A 19,698-nucleotide genomic window follows, 5' to 3' on the forward strand; every position below is an offset into this window, starting at 1 on the left:
ACACCCTCTGACAACCTAGTCCCCATATATGGGGGACAAGGGGAGAGCAACGGACTTGAACTCATGCTTCCTTCATGCCTGAGTGTCCAAGTCGCTCCTTTACACCTGACAGGGGGGAGTTTCTCTGGTTGGACGTAGCGCGTGGAAGGAACACGTTATTCCAACCAGTTCCTTTCCCCTCCATCAGGCGCCCCGGCTGGCCAGGGGGAGGCAGTTTAGAGGCGCGATTCTTTCTCTAAATGTGAATCTAGATTTTCATCCACAAGAATTGAGATCACGATCGGATCAAAACATGGATTAAAGAATATAAACCCTGTGAAACGTAGCCTACGGTTCGGGCAGGCTAGACGATTAATTTAATCCTACGGTTACTACGGTTCTGGAGGGCTCGGTGTTGTATTTGTCATGTTATTTGAACAGGCTTTAAAAGATCTTGCAGGAAAAGAGACAATGAGAGCTTTACAACAGAAAGCCAACTATTAGGGGACTAACTATCAGGTCATTTGAACACTGATGCCGGCAAGGTCTCAATTTGTGGGACGCCTTGGCGCGAGCCCTTCAAAGGAGTCGGCTGACAATTAAAAAACTGATAAGGCAATAAAACACTTTAATGAAGCCAACGACAAAAAACGACGGAAACCCCGAATTTTCACGACTTCTGTTCCCATTGGTTTCAACCGACTGTTTAGCCCCATTTCAAAACGGCGCAGACCACGACGTCCTGAATGAAACGTCACGCGTGACGTACGTATGTGTAAATGCGTGACGTACAGTATGTGTAGGCAGAAACAACATCTTACAGCGGCACCACATCCTGGATGTGGATGTGCTGAAGGGGAACATCCTCGTCCTCCAGTATCGTCCTGCTCAGGTCCACCTCCATGCTGACCACAGACGAGGGCGAGTACGAGTCCCGCCTGGCCAACCTCGGCCCTCCTCCGTCCTGGTGGTGCCGGTCGTCGTCGCCCCCCCCCTCCTCCACCTCTCCCTCCACCTCCCCCCTCATGTGGGCCAGCCAGGGCACCAGGGCGCCGTCGTCCCGCTGGCCAGGGGTGGTCCCGTCGCCGTCCCCTTCCCTCCTCATGTGGGCCAGCCAGGCCAGGGCCTGGTCCCGCTGGCCCGTGCCCCCACCATGGGGGGTCCCGTACGCCACGGCCTGTCTCCTCCTGGCCGCGGTGGTCGACGCCCTGCGGACGACGTTGGCGACGGTTCGGTGGCGAGCGCGCGGCGGCGGGGAGCCGTCGTCTGGGGGGGGGCTGCCGCCGCTGTGGTGATGCAGCGTGCTGTCTGAGAACACTGGAGGAGGACGGACAGGGAAAAGTACACACGTGTTACTTAAAGGACAACTTTCGTTTTTTTCAACCAAGGTTCATGTTTTAGGTTGTAGGTAGAGAAAGTATAAGATGACTGTTAATTCTTTTAACAGTCAATTGTAGCTATTTTTGACAGGGGGCGGGGCATTCGAACATGGGGCTAAATATGGATTTTCTTACACAATTTTATAGCAATGTATTTTTTTTATTATTTACTATAGTCCTACTAGACCCCAGGAAATTACATCTGGCCACAAAATATCACAGGATCTACTGAATGTGAAGGGGGCTGCCATACAATGTTGTATGGCTCAACAGGTCGGTTTGTCACCCCCTTCACATTCAGTGATCTTTTGTGGCCAGATGTAATTTCCTGGGATCTGGTAGGACTAAACTAAATAAAAAAATAAATGGCTATAAAATGTTGTACAAAAATACATATTTAGCCCCATGCTCGAATGCACCCACGCCCCTGTCAAAAACAGCTAAAATCCCTAAAACGAAAGAAAGCAGCAAATGGAAAAGAAATGAACACTCATCTTTTACTTTCTCTAATAACAACCTAAAACATGAACCTTGGTTGAAAAAAACTAAAGTTGTCCTTTAAGTATAAATAGGCTACTGCAATGTAGAAACACTCAGTGAAGGGGGGGTATCTTTTCACCCTAGGGCAGTGGTGGTGGACAGTAATTGGCATCTAAATGTCTCTAGTCTTAGTTAAAAGTACCAAAAGTAAAAGTGCTCATTGTGCAGAATGACCCATTTGACAAGTTTTCGAATGTGTAAAAAAACCTTTTGAAAATAGCAGATCTACCAGCTCACAATGTGTCACATCGAGCCATTTTAAAATGGCCGAAAATGTATAATAGGGCTGAAGTGGTTAATGTATGTTACTGTATGTAATAATAATCGAAATCTAGAAAATAATTGTAAACAAATCAAAACTAAAACTGAAATCTAAAACAAAAAAAGTGAAAAACGAAATCTAAATAAAAAGAATATAACTAATAATACTAACCTTGGTGAGAACCCAGTGTCTGGTTGAATGCATGGTTGTAGTGGTTGCGGGCGGCCGTGGCGGTGGCGCGGGCGGACACATGATGCCCACCATGCACTGGGGCGGGCGTGCTGGTGTTGTTGTTGGCGTCGAAGGTCGACACCGCGGGCAGCCGCGGCGAGCCGCGCGGCACCTCGGAGAAGGCGTAGCGACGATGGTGGTGGTGGCGGGGATTGTAGTAGTGAGAGCGCTCCAGCACGGCGCCCATGGTCATCCTGGGCTGGGTGGGACCGGGGAGGGTGTGGGTGGCGAAGCGTAGGGCGGTGGCGGTGGCGCCCGGGGCAGTGCCCGGGTACAGGGAGCCGCGAGGGGGGAGCGGCGAGGGGCTGGGGCTGGGAGACACCTGAGATGAGAGAACAATATTACTAACAGTTGTAGCGTGGGGTCCACCTTAGCCCTGGTCCAGTGCTTACAGCGAGCCTCTCTCTGACGCCCTGTGGAAGTCCCTTCCGCAGCCCTCTGGTGATTGTGGGTGTTTACAATTCCCAGCAAATAAACAAAACGACGTAACTAACTCACCGACACAAAGCCTGCTAGACCTTGGTAAAAGTCTATTCTCGAAGCTGGGAAGCGTCTCAGGTCCCCAGCTTCTCTCTAAAATGCACTTTGTGCCATTTTAATAACACAATGTGCCCTGAATTTACCGGGCAGAGTCATTTCTTCTACTACGGCATTTCCGGGTTTTGCCTGCGCCGATCTGGTTGGATTCATTTTATTTAATGATCAAAATAGTGCATTTTAGAGAGAAGCTGGGGACCTGAGACGCTTCCCAGCTCCGAGAACAGACTTTTACCAAGGTCTAGCAGGCTTTGTGTAGGCGAGTAGTTACGTCGTTTTGCAGGATCCGCCGGGAGAATCTAGACGCAGCTGCGCGACATGAGACTAATTAACTAGAGCGACAAAGAGAGAAAGGAGTGTGTGTGTGTGTGTGTGTGTGTGTGTGCGTCAATTTAACAAAGGTGCAGACGATCAGAAATCAGCAGAGAGTGAATGACATTTGCACTATACTCTATGCCGAATTGAAGCGGACTCGGTCCCAGACTTTTTTTTTCCTCCCTGGAAATAAAAACGTCTGGGTTACTTTTGCTACACAGTTGTGGCTTCACTGCGTTGGCTTCTGATTGTTTTTTTAGTTTTGATTTACTGGTTTATAAAGCTCTCAATGGTCTTGCACCTTCCTATCTACACGACTGCCTGCCTCGATATTTCCCAAACTGCCCCACCATTTTTGATGACGTAACTAAGGTACGTTTCAAGGTTGGTATAAGGTCAATAACGGGTCTAAAGGATTTAGAACAACAGTTGTAATAGACATCAGTTGGTAGCAATACTTGCGCGCTCTGCTTGCACACAAGTAGGCCATACATGGCCTACTTGTGTGCAAGGCGCAAGTTGGCACCTCGACAAAATGCATTTCTAGTTATTATTATTATTATTACCTCTATCCTGCGGGACGGTCTTCGTAAGTGACCGCTGGAGAGGGAGCGCTGGCTAAAGCCTGTTCCGTTCACCCGAGTCTGAGAAGCAGAGGGAAAATAATGTGCCTATATGGGCGGGGGGGGGGGGGGGGGGGGGGGGAAGAGGAGGATTAATGAAGGATTATACAACAGGTCGATTCGAGGAAGCAAGCCGATTGGTTGAAACAGCCTTCAATAGTCGTGCTTCAAACGAGCATGAAGGAACGAACGCCTAATCAAAACATAAAGATCAGCTGCTCTGTTCCCCCAGAGCACAGCTGACTGGGTTGCTATGCTATAGCAATTTTCTTGGGGACTTCGTGGTCGTAGTGGCCACATCTGTCATGATTTATTTTTGATACATTTTGCTTATTTGCTATTGCTTAATTAATAGGGCTGTGAATCTTTGGGTGTCTCACGATTCGAGTCGATTCCGATTCTTGGGGTCACGATTCAATTCAAAATGGATTTTTCCAGATTCACAACAATTATCTAATCAAAATGATTCTCGATTCAATACTACAAGTGACTAACTTGAAAATGACATGATGTTTACTGTGATTAGGGTAAGCTTACATTTCATATCACAAACAACATGTAGTGAAAACTCCTGTAACTGGTCGGTATAGAGGAGTTATAGAAGAACGGATTTGCACTTACTGTGATATAAACGACATTGAGAATGATTTCCATTTTGTTTTGTATTGCCCGGTGTACCATGAGCTATGTCAAAAGATACTTAACAGGTGTAAAATAAAAACATAGAGCGACTTGCATGGTTTTTCTAACATAAGCACTTGCAGAATATATAGAGAAAGCATGGGACACACGGACAAAGAAAACATATGTGATGTATATTTATTTCTGTTTTGTTTTAACCAAATTTTTGTGTAGTTTCTGTGTGGGAACTGGGAAGTGAATGTGATATTGTTTATTAAAGTTTTTGGCAGATTTCATTTATTCATTCACTTTCATGTTGGTTGGGGTAATTGATGGCTATCAGTATCAACACATCATCCCGTCCCAAGACACTTTACCAAGTTCATTCATTCATTCATTCATTCATAAACATTCAGGAAATTGTGAATATTTAAGAGCTACATATTTTTATTCACATTCTAATAAATATAGGCACTGTGGATTAATCTAGAGTCTCATCTTTGACATCATCAGTATCAGCAAATAGGCATCTGAAGTGTCCCGATAATGATATTTAACCACTTTCAACAGGGCGTCCCTATTTTGCCCTAAATATGGAGCGAGGCGAGGTTGAATGTGGTCAGGTCTGTCTGTGGGTTTCATAAATATTTAATAGTAATCTTTATAGTCCCGAAGGATATTTCATCTTCACAGGTGTGTTCAAAACAACTACAACAAAACAAACACATAGCACAGACAATACATAAACATGAGGTCCCCGCTGTACACAGAACCATCCCATCGGCGGGGAGGTTTGTTTAATGCCACGATAGCTGTGAGGGGACAAAACTCCTACTGAAGCCAAGGTTCAGTATCTTGTGTGATTATGTGTGAAACAGGGTGAAAGGAGCACGCGCCTCCCTAGCAATGTTTCCTAGACAATAACACAATGTGTAAACTAAAGTTAGGTTTTAGTGATATTTTTCCTGCTGTTCTACATACAGCCAACCAGGTGAAGAAATCACAGAGAGAGTTGATGGAAGATGCTTCTGAACACTTTAGAGCATTTGATTCGAAGTGGTCAAATGCTGTAATGCTGTGCTCTAATCTTAAAATAATAATAACCTTAGATAGCCAATCTACAAGCAGACACATTGAGAGCTTGTACATAAGGCTACTCTCGCTGCACAAACATTCCGTAGAAAACACGCTGGCTTCTATGGAATCCAAGTGACTGACATCAGTCGTTGCGACTGAGAACTTTAATGCATGCATGCAGACTCTGAGTTCTGACATTCTGAACGGATACTGTATCATTCTATTCACTGCAGGGTGTGGTTATTGTACTGATAATACTGTTGACATTATGGATGTCATTGTATTTTACGTGCGTGCGTGTGTGCGTGCGTGCGTGCGTGCGTGCGTGCTTGCGTGCGTGCGTGCGTGCGTGCGTGCGACTTACCTTCATGCTTAGTGAAGCTCCATTTCTGGGATCTGGGCTTTGAAATGAGATGCTTTTCTGTAAATGGATACTCCCTGAAAGACATTGATGCAAATTCATTACCGTAGGCTACATGTAATATGGTCCTCGATACACTTGCACTTGTGCAAATGGCAAATAAAGTCTATTCTATTCTATTCGATAGCGGCTGTAACTTATTTTGATAGCTGTTATTCTATTAACAATTGTTTGATTAAACTAATTTTCAAGAAGCGGGGTTCTTAATATTTTATATATATATACTGTATATATATATATAGATATATATATAAACAAATCCTTTATCGACTATTTTATAATTTGTCGCACAACAGTAGATTTTATTATATATATATATATATATATATATATATAAATTACATATTGTTTCTATAATCAATAAAAATGTATTTGTATGATTAGTTGTTGAAAGTTGCAAAGGCATGGCATTCACAATTACACATTGCATGCTTTGGTGTGTTCAAAATGTTTACAGCCTAGTACCGACAATGACAAAGTACGGTAGAGTTACGTTGAATTTAACACACATGAACACACACTATTGTCATATGCAAAAATGAAACCCCCAAAAACATCTCCCTTTGGGCTCATCACGACCTTTGGATCATTTTGGACAGCAACGTGCTGCTCCCAGTGTCTACAGTTACCGCTCGACTTCCCAACAATAGAAGCAGACAAACCAGTCTACGCTTGACCACCACAGAACCTATTGTTTAGTGGTGTGTGTGTGTGTGTGTGTGTGTGTGTGGCTGTGTGTGTGTGTGTGTGTGTGTGTGTGTGTGTGTGTGTGTGTGTGTGTGTGTGTGTGTGGTGAAACAGTAGCCTATGGATCCATGAGGTGTTGATTTCGTCGACTAAAGCCAAGCGACGAAAAATGTGTGAAAACCTTTTTCACTGACGAGAACTAATTGGAAACTAAATGAAAACTTAGCTATGACGACTAAAACGAAATATATTGACAATTCCGTCGATCGGCTATTTTCAGCATGAGTACAATCAGCCATTACGACGGGCTCAAGGCCCCGCCAAAATACATTTTAGTCGACAAAATCAACTGTAGATTTAGTCGACTGAAAGTAGACCAACACTAAAATATTTCAGATCAATAAATATGACTAAAACTAAATGAAGTTTCATTCCAAAGACTATGACTAAAACTAAATCCAAATGTGCTGTCAAAATCAACACTGTTCTACAGTGCATACGCCAATGTTTAACCCATTTTGGGGCGGGAACCCGTTTTGGTGTTAGCATTACGTTATGCTTTAGCTATTGAAAAATAGCAGATCTACAAGCTCATAGCACTAGCTTGTAGGTCTGCTACGTGTATGTTTGAAGAATCGTGAAAAGTGACATGAAAGTGTTTGAGAACGACTGACATAGAAAAACTGCTTTTTCAGCAGTCAGGATGTAGAAGACATTTTTAGAATCTGATCTCAGGTCAAAATGGGTCAAAATAGTTTAAATGTCAATTAATTGGTTTCATTCACCTACCGAGGCTCCAGCCTCCAGGTTATTCAAATAAAAGTAGCTATCAGGCACGTATCTAACATAGAGGCAAGGGAGATGACTGATGATAATCATTGACGATAGATGATTTATGATTTCCCTGTTTTTTTCTTCATAGAAGTGTACATCTGTACATCTGTACGACCTTTAAATGTTCTGATGAATTGAAAATGGACGACCCTGATGTAAACAAGTCTAGTGCTTTTCGGTTTCGTCCTCAAAGTAGCAGTTTTTGTATCGACTTGTGCTTTCGTTTGACACTGTGAAATAAGAATGTCAATCAATCAATCAAACAAACAGCTGCCTCCCCAACTCCCTTTGAAAAACACAGAAAAAAACCACCACCACAAAACCCAAGAACTATTAGTGGGCAGCAGATAAGCTCCTCGCCCATTCAGGGGGAGATTCAAGGGCTCGCTCATCCATTCTGTACCGCGACTCATATAGGAATGACATTTTCGATTTCTGATTTTGTCTCATGGGGTGCGAGGTGTGGGGGTCTGGGCCATCACCTGTAGCCTACTCACCTGGCAGGTACAATCTCTTTGAAAACCTTTAGTGTTTCTTTTTTTTATATATTTATATTTTTTTATCCCACGATTTTGTAACCCATTTTTCACCCCTGTGTCAATCATCTATCTGTGATCCTGGGCTCTACACACCCTCCGCCAACCTAGTCCCCATATATGGGGGACAAGGGGAGAGCAACTGACTTGAACTCATGCTTCCTTCATGCCTGAGTGTCCAAATTGCTCCTTTACACGTGACAGGGGGGAGTTTCCCTGGTTGGACGTAGTGCGTGGAAGGAACAGTTCCTTTCCCCTCCATCAGGCGCCCCGGCTGGCCAGGGGAAGGCAGTTTAGAGTCCAGGATTACTGCATGTTTTTTGTGAGGGTACCTACACCTTTAGTGTTTCTGATCTGAACTGTGTCATTACTAGCTACTTCCCTGGGAAAGCGAGCAAGAGTCAATTGAGACAATGATCATGTTAAACCAGATTGACTGACAACCTCTCGCCTAGTCGGGTCTCCTAGAGAGATTTACGGCAACTGAAGGTGTGATATTTTCAAGTACAAGCCCCGTCCTCTCATGTTTTGAGAGGACGCTACATGCTTGAACACGATTGTTGTTAATGTTTCTGCTGTAATTGCAATGTTGAAATGGGTCACTAATTGGATGAAAATACATACTGTACATTGATTATACTTGAATATTCTCTTAACATTAACATTTTTCAGTTTTGCAGTTTGCCTCCCTAAAATGTCATTCTTGGAAACGGCACTGGTAGCTATACACAAAAAAAGCTATACACTTGTCTTGCAGCCGTCGACACTAAGGGTTGCCCAGGTAAATAAAACTTTCGGACAGGTGGAGTTTGCTCTCTGCTTGCCCGACCGGGAAAGTGCTTGTTTGAGAGGAGACGTCTCCTCTATAAAAACAACACCAGATATCTGTCTAAACACCTGAACGTGGCCAGAGCTCTGTCTTCTATAAACACAGCACCAGATATCTGTCTAAACACCTGAACGTGGCCAGAGCTCTGTCTTCTATAAAAACAACACCAGATATCTGTCTAAACACCTGAACGTGGCCAGAGCTCTGTCTTCTACTCTTCTCCCTTCTGGCTCCAAAACTGTGGAATGCACTTCCCATTGCAGTCAGAACTGCAGCATCACTCCCAATCTTCCGCCGTAGTCTGAAAACCCACCTTTTCAGACTCCATCATGGCCCATAGCACTTACCCCACCCCCTTAGATAGCATTTCTGTAGACTTAGATAGCATTTGATACAGACTTATAGCATGTTATGTAGACAGCACTATAATTGCATTGTATGTAGTCATAGCACGTCATAGTACATATGTATAGCATAGTAGTATATATGTATAGTTTATATGTATAGTTTCATTATATAGATATTCCACTGTTACTTTCTTAGCTTACGCATGTTTCATGATAAATGTTTTTATGTGATGTATTCCCATGCTTTTTTGTTCTTGCTTAATGTAAGTCGCTCTGGATTAAGAGCGTCTGCTAAATGCCTAAATTGCACCAGATATCTGTCTAAACACCTGAACGTGGCCACAAATAACAAGTGTGAAGCCATACTCAAATTCATAGCTATGTAGATATTTGCCATGAACAAGTGGGTTTATTTTTTATTGCACAGCCCCAGAAAGTAAAAATCAGACCCATCTGAACTGAGTGGTGCTGTACTGTACTTATGCTGTAGTACTGGACTGTACTGTACAAGCCCTCCCCCCCGGCCTGTGTGTGTGTGTGTGTGTGTGTGTGTGTGTGTGTGTGCACAATAGTGACACTTGGTGGTCAACAAACGCAATTTCCGTACTCGGACGGACAGAACCAGCCAGCAAGCCAGGGACACACATTTCTGTCTATAGGAGTGGTTAGCACCACTCAAAAACGATTTACTTTTCGAGCAAGTGGACATGACCTTTGGGCCAGAGCATGACCTGTACTTGCCCGACGGGCAAGTGCCTCTGAGACCTTTAGTCTCAGGCCCTTTCTGAAACCAGTCCCTTGACTTGAAGTGCTCTCGGGAGGTTCCCTCGTCAGGAAATAAGTTCCCTTGATTAGGGTGCTGGGTATTAAAAAACCTCCTTGTGCAGAAACAGACACCATTCGTTGCCATGGTTACCATCATGCAATTGTGTTACCTGTTATTTTGTTTGTACACTTATATTGCATTGCATCGTGAATGTTTGTGTGACATGTGGATTTCATTAATATGGAAAAAGGAAATACAGCGTGACTGTCAAAAATGACATGTCATATACATCCATGGCGTTTATAAATCATTGTTAAAAGTTGTTTTGTTTGTGTGGTTTCATTTATAGTTTTTCACGGTGGGGTAAATAAAGAGCCCTTGTGAACATCAGTTGGAGCGTTGTCCATTCTGCATCAGATGAAGATTGTTTAGGAGGAGTTCATTTATCATTCATTTGTGGTGGTTCTTACATTTGTAGGTCGCGGTTTCCATGCGGACAGAGAGCAGGGCTGCACAAGGCAATCGAGTCTAGATCGGCACAGACTCGCTCTTGAGGGCTTTATAAGCCACTTCCACTCAGGAAAGTGGCTTATTAAATTCCAAATAAGCCAGCTGGCTTCTTCCCTTCCTTGCATTGTATTTTTGTTCTTTGATATGTTACTGTCTATTTTTTGTACTGTCATGCTAAATAAATAAACCTAAACCTAAACCTAAGGCTGCTTGGTTTCGGACGACACTTAATATGGCGCAGCCTCGCGTGAACGCGCATATCGAGGGCAAGTGTGTAGGGCGAGTGGCGAGGAGCTGTTTTCAGAAAGGGGTTCAGAGTCTCAGAGTAAACCCCTGACTTGGATAATAGCATTTTCTATGGCTAGTTAAATTAAACACAATGTTATACTCTTGTCATGTCAGATCATGACAAATGTAACTTTGAGTATTTAGTGTTCTCGGGCCTGTCACAATATATCAGACAACATATAAATATTTTGAGACCATCAAGCCAGATTATGAAATAAAATAAATACAGTTTTGGGGCAACATTTCGCAAGGAAGAATAAAGTAAAGCTACACAGACACAAGGCCATGTATTATGTAACTGTCTGGCACTCTGGGTTCTAATTTGAAACCTTAATGCGCACAGACTTCTTCTCCATATTCTAAAATAAAACCTAGGAAAAGAAAATTGGCTTTTTACATGAGTTGTGACTCATAAAAATTGGTCCGCGACCCAAACATGGGTCCCGACCCACTGTTTTGGAAACACTGGGCTACTGTATGTAGTAAGTAACCCATAATACAGTAGCCACACACACACACACACACACACACACACACACACACACACACACACACACACACACTTAAGTACAGTGGAAATATGAGTCCAATTGAGAAGTGTCACTTGAAGGCAACACTCGTCTGCTGACTGCAGGTTCAACATGTTTTGTCTGATGTTGTCATGTTACATGTAATTTAAGAAAAACACCACTTTACAGCCTTAGATACTCGTCACGGTGGAACTACACAGTTTTACACACTTTATTGCTACATTTACAACGTTAACGTGCACATAAAACATTCAGATTTCAAATATAAAGTGCTCACCCCACAGCCACGGATGTAAGGATCCTCCCCGGCTCGGTATTAGAACCCGTATCTTCCGTATTGTTCAATAAAACGCATTTTAATCTGATCGGTGGCCATTTTCTCATAGTATCAGAGTGCAATACACCTTCCAAGCGATAGGGTCACCTAGTTGAAAGCATTATGCTCCAAAACCGAGAAACTGGCCACCGATCTGATAAAAAATGCATTTTATTGAACAATAAGGCATGCACGGGTTCTAATACCCACCCGGGGAGGATTATAACATCCGTGGCTCTGGAGGTGAGCACTTTATATTAAAAACCTGAACGTTTATGTAGACTTTAAAGCAGAGCAACGTGCGCAAAACAGGGTGAAGTTGCATCATGACTGACATGACAGTCATTTGTTTCAGGGCTATAGCCATATATTATATAATCTAATCTATCTAATCATTAGATAGCAGCGTTTCGGGAGTCCGGACCATTATAGTTGACCGTTTCTGTATTTGTGGTGCCTTAGGTAAACTATATAGGTTGATAGGTTCCCAAAAAGGGGATAATGAAGCCATATATACAAATAGAAAAGGACAAAACAAGCGAGACAAACTATTAAAAAAAAGATCCATGAGGCTATAACAATTATTATTCGCAGAGCTATAATAAATAATATTATTTACCGTTGGACGTCGCTTTCTTCCCCTGGGCCCTGCGGGCCAGTGTGAGCTGAACCTGCCGTTGGACCCTGCTCAAGCTGCGCTCGTTTGAACCCTGTAGCCATATCGAGGATGATGATGATGTTGATGTGGGAGAGTTCGCAGACACGATCAGCCGTTCGTCCCGAGGCAGAGCCAGGCTGGTGTCCTGACCGCGATCCTCCTGCTGCGAGGCAGGTAACACGGACTTAAAGAACGCCTGGTCGCTGTCCATCAGGCTCCTCAGACGCTCCAAACTCATCGCGGGGATGTGTGCCGGACCCTGGACGGTTCATTCATAAAGGTTTATAACTCATTGTCTAACAACAACGTCCAGGTGAGAGAGAGTAGTATCGACAGACAGTTCAACCAACGAGCAGAGGGTGTGGCCTCGTGGTGACGCCCAGGTGTCACCTGTCCTGCCTGGGGTGTCACATTACATTACGCACAAAGGAAGGGCCCCAGTGGTGCATGGAAAGTAACTAGGTACAGCTGCATATACTTTTAGTACAATTTTCAGGTATTTGTACTTTAATTGAGTATTTTCCCCTTTCCATTTCTACTCCACTACATCTCAGATCCAAATATTGTAGGCTACTTTATTTTTATTTTTTACTCCACATATATGATGTGAAAACTTTAGTTACTAGTTACTTTGTAGATTTTGATATATTACTACAAAACATAGGCCTACATCAAAAAAATTACATTGTGGATATTTTAAAATATAACCGATCTACAAGCTCACAATGCATGGCGATTCGACACATTGTGACTGGTGACGTGAGCTTGTACTATCTGCTATTTTCAAAACATTTGTGAAAGCTTGAAATGAGACATTCTGCACAATGAGTACTTTTACTTTTGGTAAAAGTACAAGTACATTTTGAATGCCAGACTTTCACTTGCAACAGAGTAGCCTATTTCTACACTGCACTATTGATACTTTTACTTAAGTACAACATAGGAGTACTTTTACCCTCCACTGAAACGGCCACAAAGAGAGGCCACCCACCTCCAGAAAACAAACAGAGAACTGTTAACAGTCTCTACAACCAGGTGTGTGTGTGTGTGTGTGTGTGTGTGTGTGTGTGTGTGTGTGTGTGTGTGTGTGTGTGTGTGTGTGTGTGTGTGCGCGTGCGCGTGCGTGCATGTCATGATTACACAGGATCATGTGTGTCTGTGTGTGTGTCTGTGTGACATGTCACATGTGTTTGTGTGTGTGTGTGTGTTGTGTGTGTGTGTGTGTGTGTGTGTGTGTGTGTGTGTGTGTGTGTGCGCGTGTGTGCGTGCGTGCGTGCGTGCGTCACGTGATCGACCTGTCAGAGTTTATTTTAGACCAGTGATTCTCAACGGTTTCCATTTCGAGGACCCCCTGCTGTTTGACCTTAGCATTAACGATGACGATGGACCCACGTTTGGTTATATCTGCGGATCGACCAGCAATCTACACACTGTCAGAATACCACCCCTATAGGGGTGTCTATAGAGACCACTCCTCCTCAATGGGGTAAAAATGTCTTCTACATCCTGACAGCTATGTTTCTATGTCAGTCGTTCTTCGATTTTTCAAAAATAGCAGACCTACAAGCTCGCGCTATGAGCTTGTAGATCTGAAAGTCTGGATTGCAACCGAGGAAGGTTGGTGACGCCGGAGAGACAGCTGACCATGCAAGCTACATAAAATGTACAAAATGAGCAATGCCCCAAAGTCTCCCGAGAGGATCGATGGGGGTAGAGAGACTCGCTAGGACAGATTCAACGGTGTGACACAGACGCAGACAAGGCTCAAACAACCACACCTTGACTCAAAGACACCAAAAGGACAATAGCTGGAAGCCTGTATGAGAGGGGCAGTGATTTGGCCAATCACTGCTGACCCGCCAACTGGAGAGTGTAGTGTGGTTAAGGGTTCGAAACACTCTAAGAAGGTCGTTGGGGACCACCTGATGACCTCTCTTCCAGGCCAAGGCTTTATCCATTATAGAGCTTTGATGTATTTACAAACTAATAGGTGCAAGACTCAAATGGTACAAATGAAGGAATAGCCAGCAGTGCACATGAAATGTCCTTTTCACATTCGTTGTCACAATTAACGCTGAGGAAGGAAGGCCCATATCAGTTCTCAACAGGCCTGAAAATGAAGGCCCTGCCCGACTAATTACTAGCATAGATTTTAGGCTTGACGCGGCCCTAAAACGTCCGGGTCGGGTTTGAGCAGAATTTGAGAACCCTACACAGAGTAAAAGTGAAATGCCAGTCAGCACCATCTTCATAATAGATAACTATACACAGACAGAACAGAACTATTGTTTTTATTATTATTTAAAAAAATGCAATATAATACCCTACTGCCCTACTGTTTAGCATCCATTTTAGGCCCGGCCCAGCCAGAAAACGTCGTGTCGAGTTTGAGAACTCTAGCCCAACAGGCCCAGTTTGTCAGAGGTAAATAAACCATGCGAAAAGGACATTTCTTCATGCTGCAGGCATTTATTCCCTTATAGGAGTCTGTAAAATCCAACACTGGAACCAAAATAATAGACCAATTATATAGACTAATAACAGAGGATTTTATACGTTCTAGACCGTTGGTTTTCATGCCTTTTCATATCAAGGACAAGGTCCATTATTTATTGAGCATTTGAGCCACGGACCACGATTTGATGACATTTAGCCTCTCAAGTACTGGTTGAAATCCACTGTTTTAGACTGTTGGAAAGTCTGTGTTTGGGTCACAACAACAACAACTAGATAAAGTGCCAATCGGCACAGGTCTCCACCAGGATTCTTCCTCAGCCTAGTGGGAATATGCATGCACAGTTTCATCGCAATGGGACGCTGCGTTGAGGAGTTGTGGCCATTTGCTACTCCTGAAAACTGTAGGAGCCAATCGTGGCCAATCAGGATGGAATATGAGAAATCAAACAAACCTGTCTTGATCACATGACTATGGAGATCATGTGTACCGATTTGCGTGAAATTTGGATAAAATCTGAAGGAGTAATAATAGAAAATGTGTTTTACATATGTCGGCCTCCTGGTGGCGCTATAAAGAGCAGATGTGAAAAATTCCAGACAAAGGTTTTTCCTTGGCCTCTAGGGAGTTGGCATACAAAGTTATCCACAGATCCGTGCAGTCAGAGGTAAAAACACTTTTCGGCCAGTTATAGCGCCACCTTGAGGCTGAGTTGAAATTGTTCATGTGGCATTTCGTCCTCGGCCTAGTGGGAATGTGGGTGCACAATTTCACGGAAATCACGCGATGTGTTCATGATTTGCAGCATTTTGTTTGAAACTGAGCAGTCCTGTGAACTTTGGAAGCCAATCTTAACCAATCAGGATGGAGTCTGAGAAATCTGAAAGACCGGTTTGGTTGAATGGCTCTAGAGAGACTGTGTACCAATTTGTGTGATGTTTGGACACAATCTGTAGGTGTACTGTGCAAAAACTTGTTTTGCACAAAGCGGCCTCCTGGTGGCGCTATAACAGGCCGTTCTGGAAAGTGTGTGTGCAAAATTTGGCATCGACCGGGTTAACGGTGGCCGAGATTAGCTGCTCACGGACGGACGGACGGACACACGGACGGACGGACACACGGACGGACGGAGTGCAAAACATACTCTCCCCCATGCCTTCGGCTGGTGGAGACAATTAAACAAGGCAGCTGCTGCACCTGGCTTGTAAAATATAATCCAAGACCACCACATCCAACAGTGTGTGGACACTAGTAACATTCTATTTTAAGCTATAGATGTTGTCTAGACACATTGCAAATCTGCCCGAAAATGACACGAGGTCCTGGTTATTAGGCTCAACTAACACCATGTTTTCTAAAGATAGCTAGCCTGCGTGCAATGACATGCCATTTTCCTTTCATAGCTGTAAATGAGACCGTGGAGTCTTAACCGTCGACATGGCATTTAGCCAGCAGAATAAGCCAAATTAATGCACAAACTGGGGTAGATTATAAACATTTCTGCAACATAATTATACTGCGTACAGTGCGTAGTGTAGGCCTACAACACAAAACATGAATACAACAGTAGTGAAGACGTGAGGATTTGTCCCCCCTTTTTATTCTATTTTAATTTAATGTCAGGTCTTTTGATCACTTTCACATACAACTCTAAATGTGTGCATACTTATCAGAAGAACATTTTGTGACAAAATGTGCCGAACACGAACACACAATAATCCTTGCGAAATGGTACATGTTCTGTTCAAACATTTCGCAGCAGGTCAAATCCACATTAAGAAAATTAAAAAATAATAACCGTCTTCCAGTGGACACGTTTATCCAGAGCACCACAAGAACATATACATGTTAAGCCATTTTGGGCGGGAACCCCTTTTGGTGATGGATGGCTTTTATACTTCCTCACGTGACCCTAACATGATGTCGCTCAACAACAACTACAAAAAATATGTATTTTCAACTCAAAGTGTTATTGTTGACAAAAGCTTAAAGGTTTCATGACATTCATTTTAATTTATTTAATATTTTTCGTATTTCTTTTAGGCTTTATATGACCTCGATTACACCCACACAACCTGAACTTGGAACATTCAGTGGATCTTCTGTGAGAAAACCTCTGTGTGTTCTAAAGCCTCTTCAGCTGCAATGAAAACAGGTTTATTTGGGGTGAAATTGAGCACAGAAAGAAATAACATTAAGACAAATTACAAAAACCTTTTTTTAATGTAACGATCCCTTTAAATTGAGCCTGCAGATCCAATAAGGTCCAACAAGTGCAGTGTAATTTACCTTAGGTACAATGTGTAGCTCCTGTGACTGGCCAAAAGGAGATGTCTAATCTTTACTCTTACTTTCTAGTCTTTTTCTCGTTTGCATCGTTGCGTGGGTGATGTGAGAAGAATGCATCTTTCTTTCTAAAGTAACTATTGAGCTTGTGATGTAAACCCACCCACCCCACCCACCCACACTAAAAATAATAATGATCCTGTCATTTTCTGTATCAAAGATGCAGCTAATAGAGGGATCACTCTCGAACATGCCAAGGACAGCTTCTATTTATAAAAGAAAGTATAAGAAGTCACAGGATCTGCAATATATTAACCTCAAGAATGTCAATGTAACATGAGTTTTAATTTCACAATAATTTTATTTCTTCCCCTTTTAGACATGACAAGTCTTGTAACATCTGACATAATCAAAAACATTCCATTAGAACACTAGCATGTTTTCATTTTTGGCACATGATATTTTTTCCTTCATTTCAACCAACACAACATGTGTTGTACTGTACACACGCAGGCACAACTCCATGCATACAGTCGAATACACCACCACAGGGCATGTTAGACTTGCACCAATGATTGGATTTAAAATTCTAAAGCCTGACCTAGGCTTGCTATATCATTCATACGACAATGGGGGTCGAATCCGCTCAGATGCAAGCTCAAGATGAAAATATGACTCTTCAAGAAAGGGATTACATTACTTGAATAGTGGGCGGTGATGATTGTGGGGAAGTATGCAAGTCTTTTATGAGTATGCAGATGACTCATTAGGGATAAGGTGTAATCCTCCCTAAATGTATACACGCTGCTTTTTTGGCAAGCGACATGTAGAGTCATGTGATGAAGTATAAATTGAGTTTAAGAGGCCCAATCGGAGGTAACCCAAATCATTATCTCTGAACAAGATGCTTGTTTTTGTTGCGGGAACCCATTATGGCAACAACATGATATCATTCTGACCCGAACATTCTAGGCTGGAATGCAGGCAATTGACTATATGCAGGCCATCTTGTCATTAGCCTCGGTCCCAGGCTTACTTATCTGTGAAAAGAAAAGCCTGGTCACAACGTAAGGCAGAGAAGATATCGGCGGATGTATCGTCCGGAACATCCGTCAGATGTATTTCCCCCGGATACGATATTTCCCCGACCAATCGCAACACTTGTTTCATTCGCGGAGAATGTAAACTGATTTGTAAAGCATCAACGTCATTTCCATGGGCGATACTTCTGCTAAAATCCCACAACTTCCGCCAAAACAAATGATAGCCTCTACAGCGTCGGTCTTGCCCAGGGTGTCTTGTCATTGGAGGTTGGAAGCACTCGTTATCAGTAAAGCAACATCCTATTGCCTCCCGCATTATTATTATCTCCCATCCGGCCTTCGCTTGCGAGCCCCCTGTGCCACAAAAAACAGGCACAAACATTCCTTTGTCCCGGTCTCTGTTCACACACTGAATGCTGCTGTGGGTAGATCGAGGATATAACCTTATGATGAGCACTTTTACTTTTTACTGTATTATCTTGTGCCTATGTCTATGCACACGCACTTTTATGACCTATCGCATAGTACTTGCAGACCTACAGTAACGCCTGCACTTTAATGGTTGTGTGCACCTTTTTACTCTGGTATCCGCTATGTGAACTGTTTGTTGTTTGTACAGTTTCATGTTTAATGTACCGTCTATGCTGCAACCCAATTTGCCCTTCGGGGACACTAAATAAACTTGAACCTTATATGCAAATTCACAGGTGGTATATACGCAGCTAACGCAGGGCTGTTGAGTGACATCCAACGAGCACTTCCAAACCGAGTGGCGCGCTACGAGCTTGTAGGTCTGCTATTTTTGAACAATCGAAGACACTTTTAGAATCTGATCTCAGGTCAGAATGGGTTAATAATGAAACTGTCAGGATGTAATATACATTTTTAGAATCTGATCTCAGGTCAGAATGGTAAACTGTCCTGATGTAGAAGACATTTTTAGAATCTGATCTCAGGTCAGAATGAAAACTGTCAGGATGTAGAAGACATTTTTAGAATCTGATCTCAGGTCAGAATGGGTTAACTTAATGGCAAGATGGCCACAGGCTGCATATGGTCAATAGCGCGTAAATGAGGCTCCGAGCTACTCTTCTACATACATATATATATATATATAAACCAACCTCGCAGTCAAAATTCATTAAACATTCCATTCTCAACTGGCGGATGTTATTTCCCACTGTGTACAGTCATACTTACACTATTTGTCACTCTCCCACCAAACATTCCTACCACCCTTCCTTATTAATGTGTCTGTTTCTGCCGTCACAATGTGTGTCCTGCAGCAGACATCAGAGCACAGATATCAACACGGCAAGAATTTTAAAATAAAAAACAAAACAGCTTGGTTGCATAATTATACTGACTGAGACAATCTGAGAAAAAAATGAATCCTCACAAGAATCCTCACACCTTCGACTTGTGGCACATTCATTCTCAATAGTACAAATTATATAAATATATATTATACTATATGTATATAATATACATATATTATATAACACGAATTCAAGAGGATTCTCCATTCTCCACAAGTTGTAGAAAGAAATGGGAGAAAAAAAATATATAAAATATTAAGAGAAGTTTTACAGGTTCATATTCTTTAGTACAACTGTCTCCAACAAAAA

The 19,698-nt window shown here is 42.8% G+C and overlaps 2 protein-coding genes across 2 annotated transcripts in view; both read right to left on the reverse strand.

Moving 5' to 3' along the window:
* Positions 1-12,609, reverse strand: part of pkp2 (plakophilin 2) — a 33,778-nt gene extending 21,169 nt beyond the window's left edge. Inside the window, exons 1-5 of the mRNA XM_083794568.1 lie at positions 12,248-12,609; positions 5,929-6,002; positions 3,810-3,914; positions 2,332-2,713; positions 801-1,296 (exon numbers count right to left, since the gene is read on the reverse strand). Of these exons, the coding sequence (XP_083650694.1) occupies positions 801-1,296; positions 2,332-2,713; positions 3,810-3,914; positions 5,929-6,002; positions 12,248-12,524 (1,334 nt within the window). The 5' untranslated portion in view covers positions 12,525-12,609. The remainder of the gene's footprint in view (positions 1-800; positions 1,297-2,331; positions 2,714-3,809; positions 3,915-5,928; positions 6,003-12,247) is intronic.
* LOC310853589 (diphosphoinositol polyphosphate phosphohydrolase 3-beta-like) overlaps positions 1-19,698 on the reverse strand; it is a 113,380-nt gene that overhangs the window by 61,379 nt on the left and 32,303 nt on the right. The gene's annotated exons all lie outside the window — the stretch shown is intronic.

Source organism: Protomyctophum parallelum (genome assembly GCF_964188405.1).
Source record: "Protomyctophum parallelum genome assembly, chromosome: 22".
Classification (NCBI taxonomy): domain Eukaryota; kingdom Metazoa; phylum Chordata; class Actinopteri; order Myctophiformes; family Myctophidae; genus Protomyctophum; species Protomyctophum parallelum.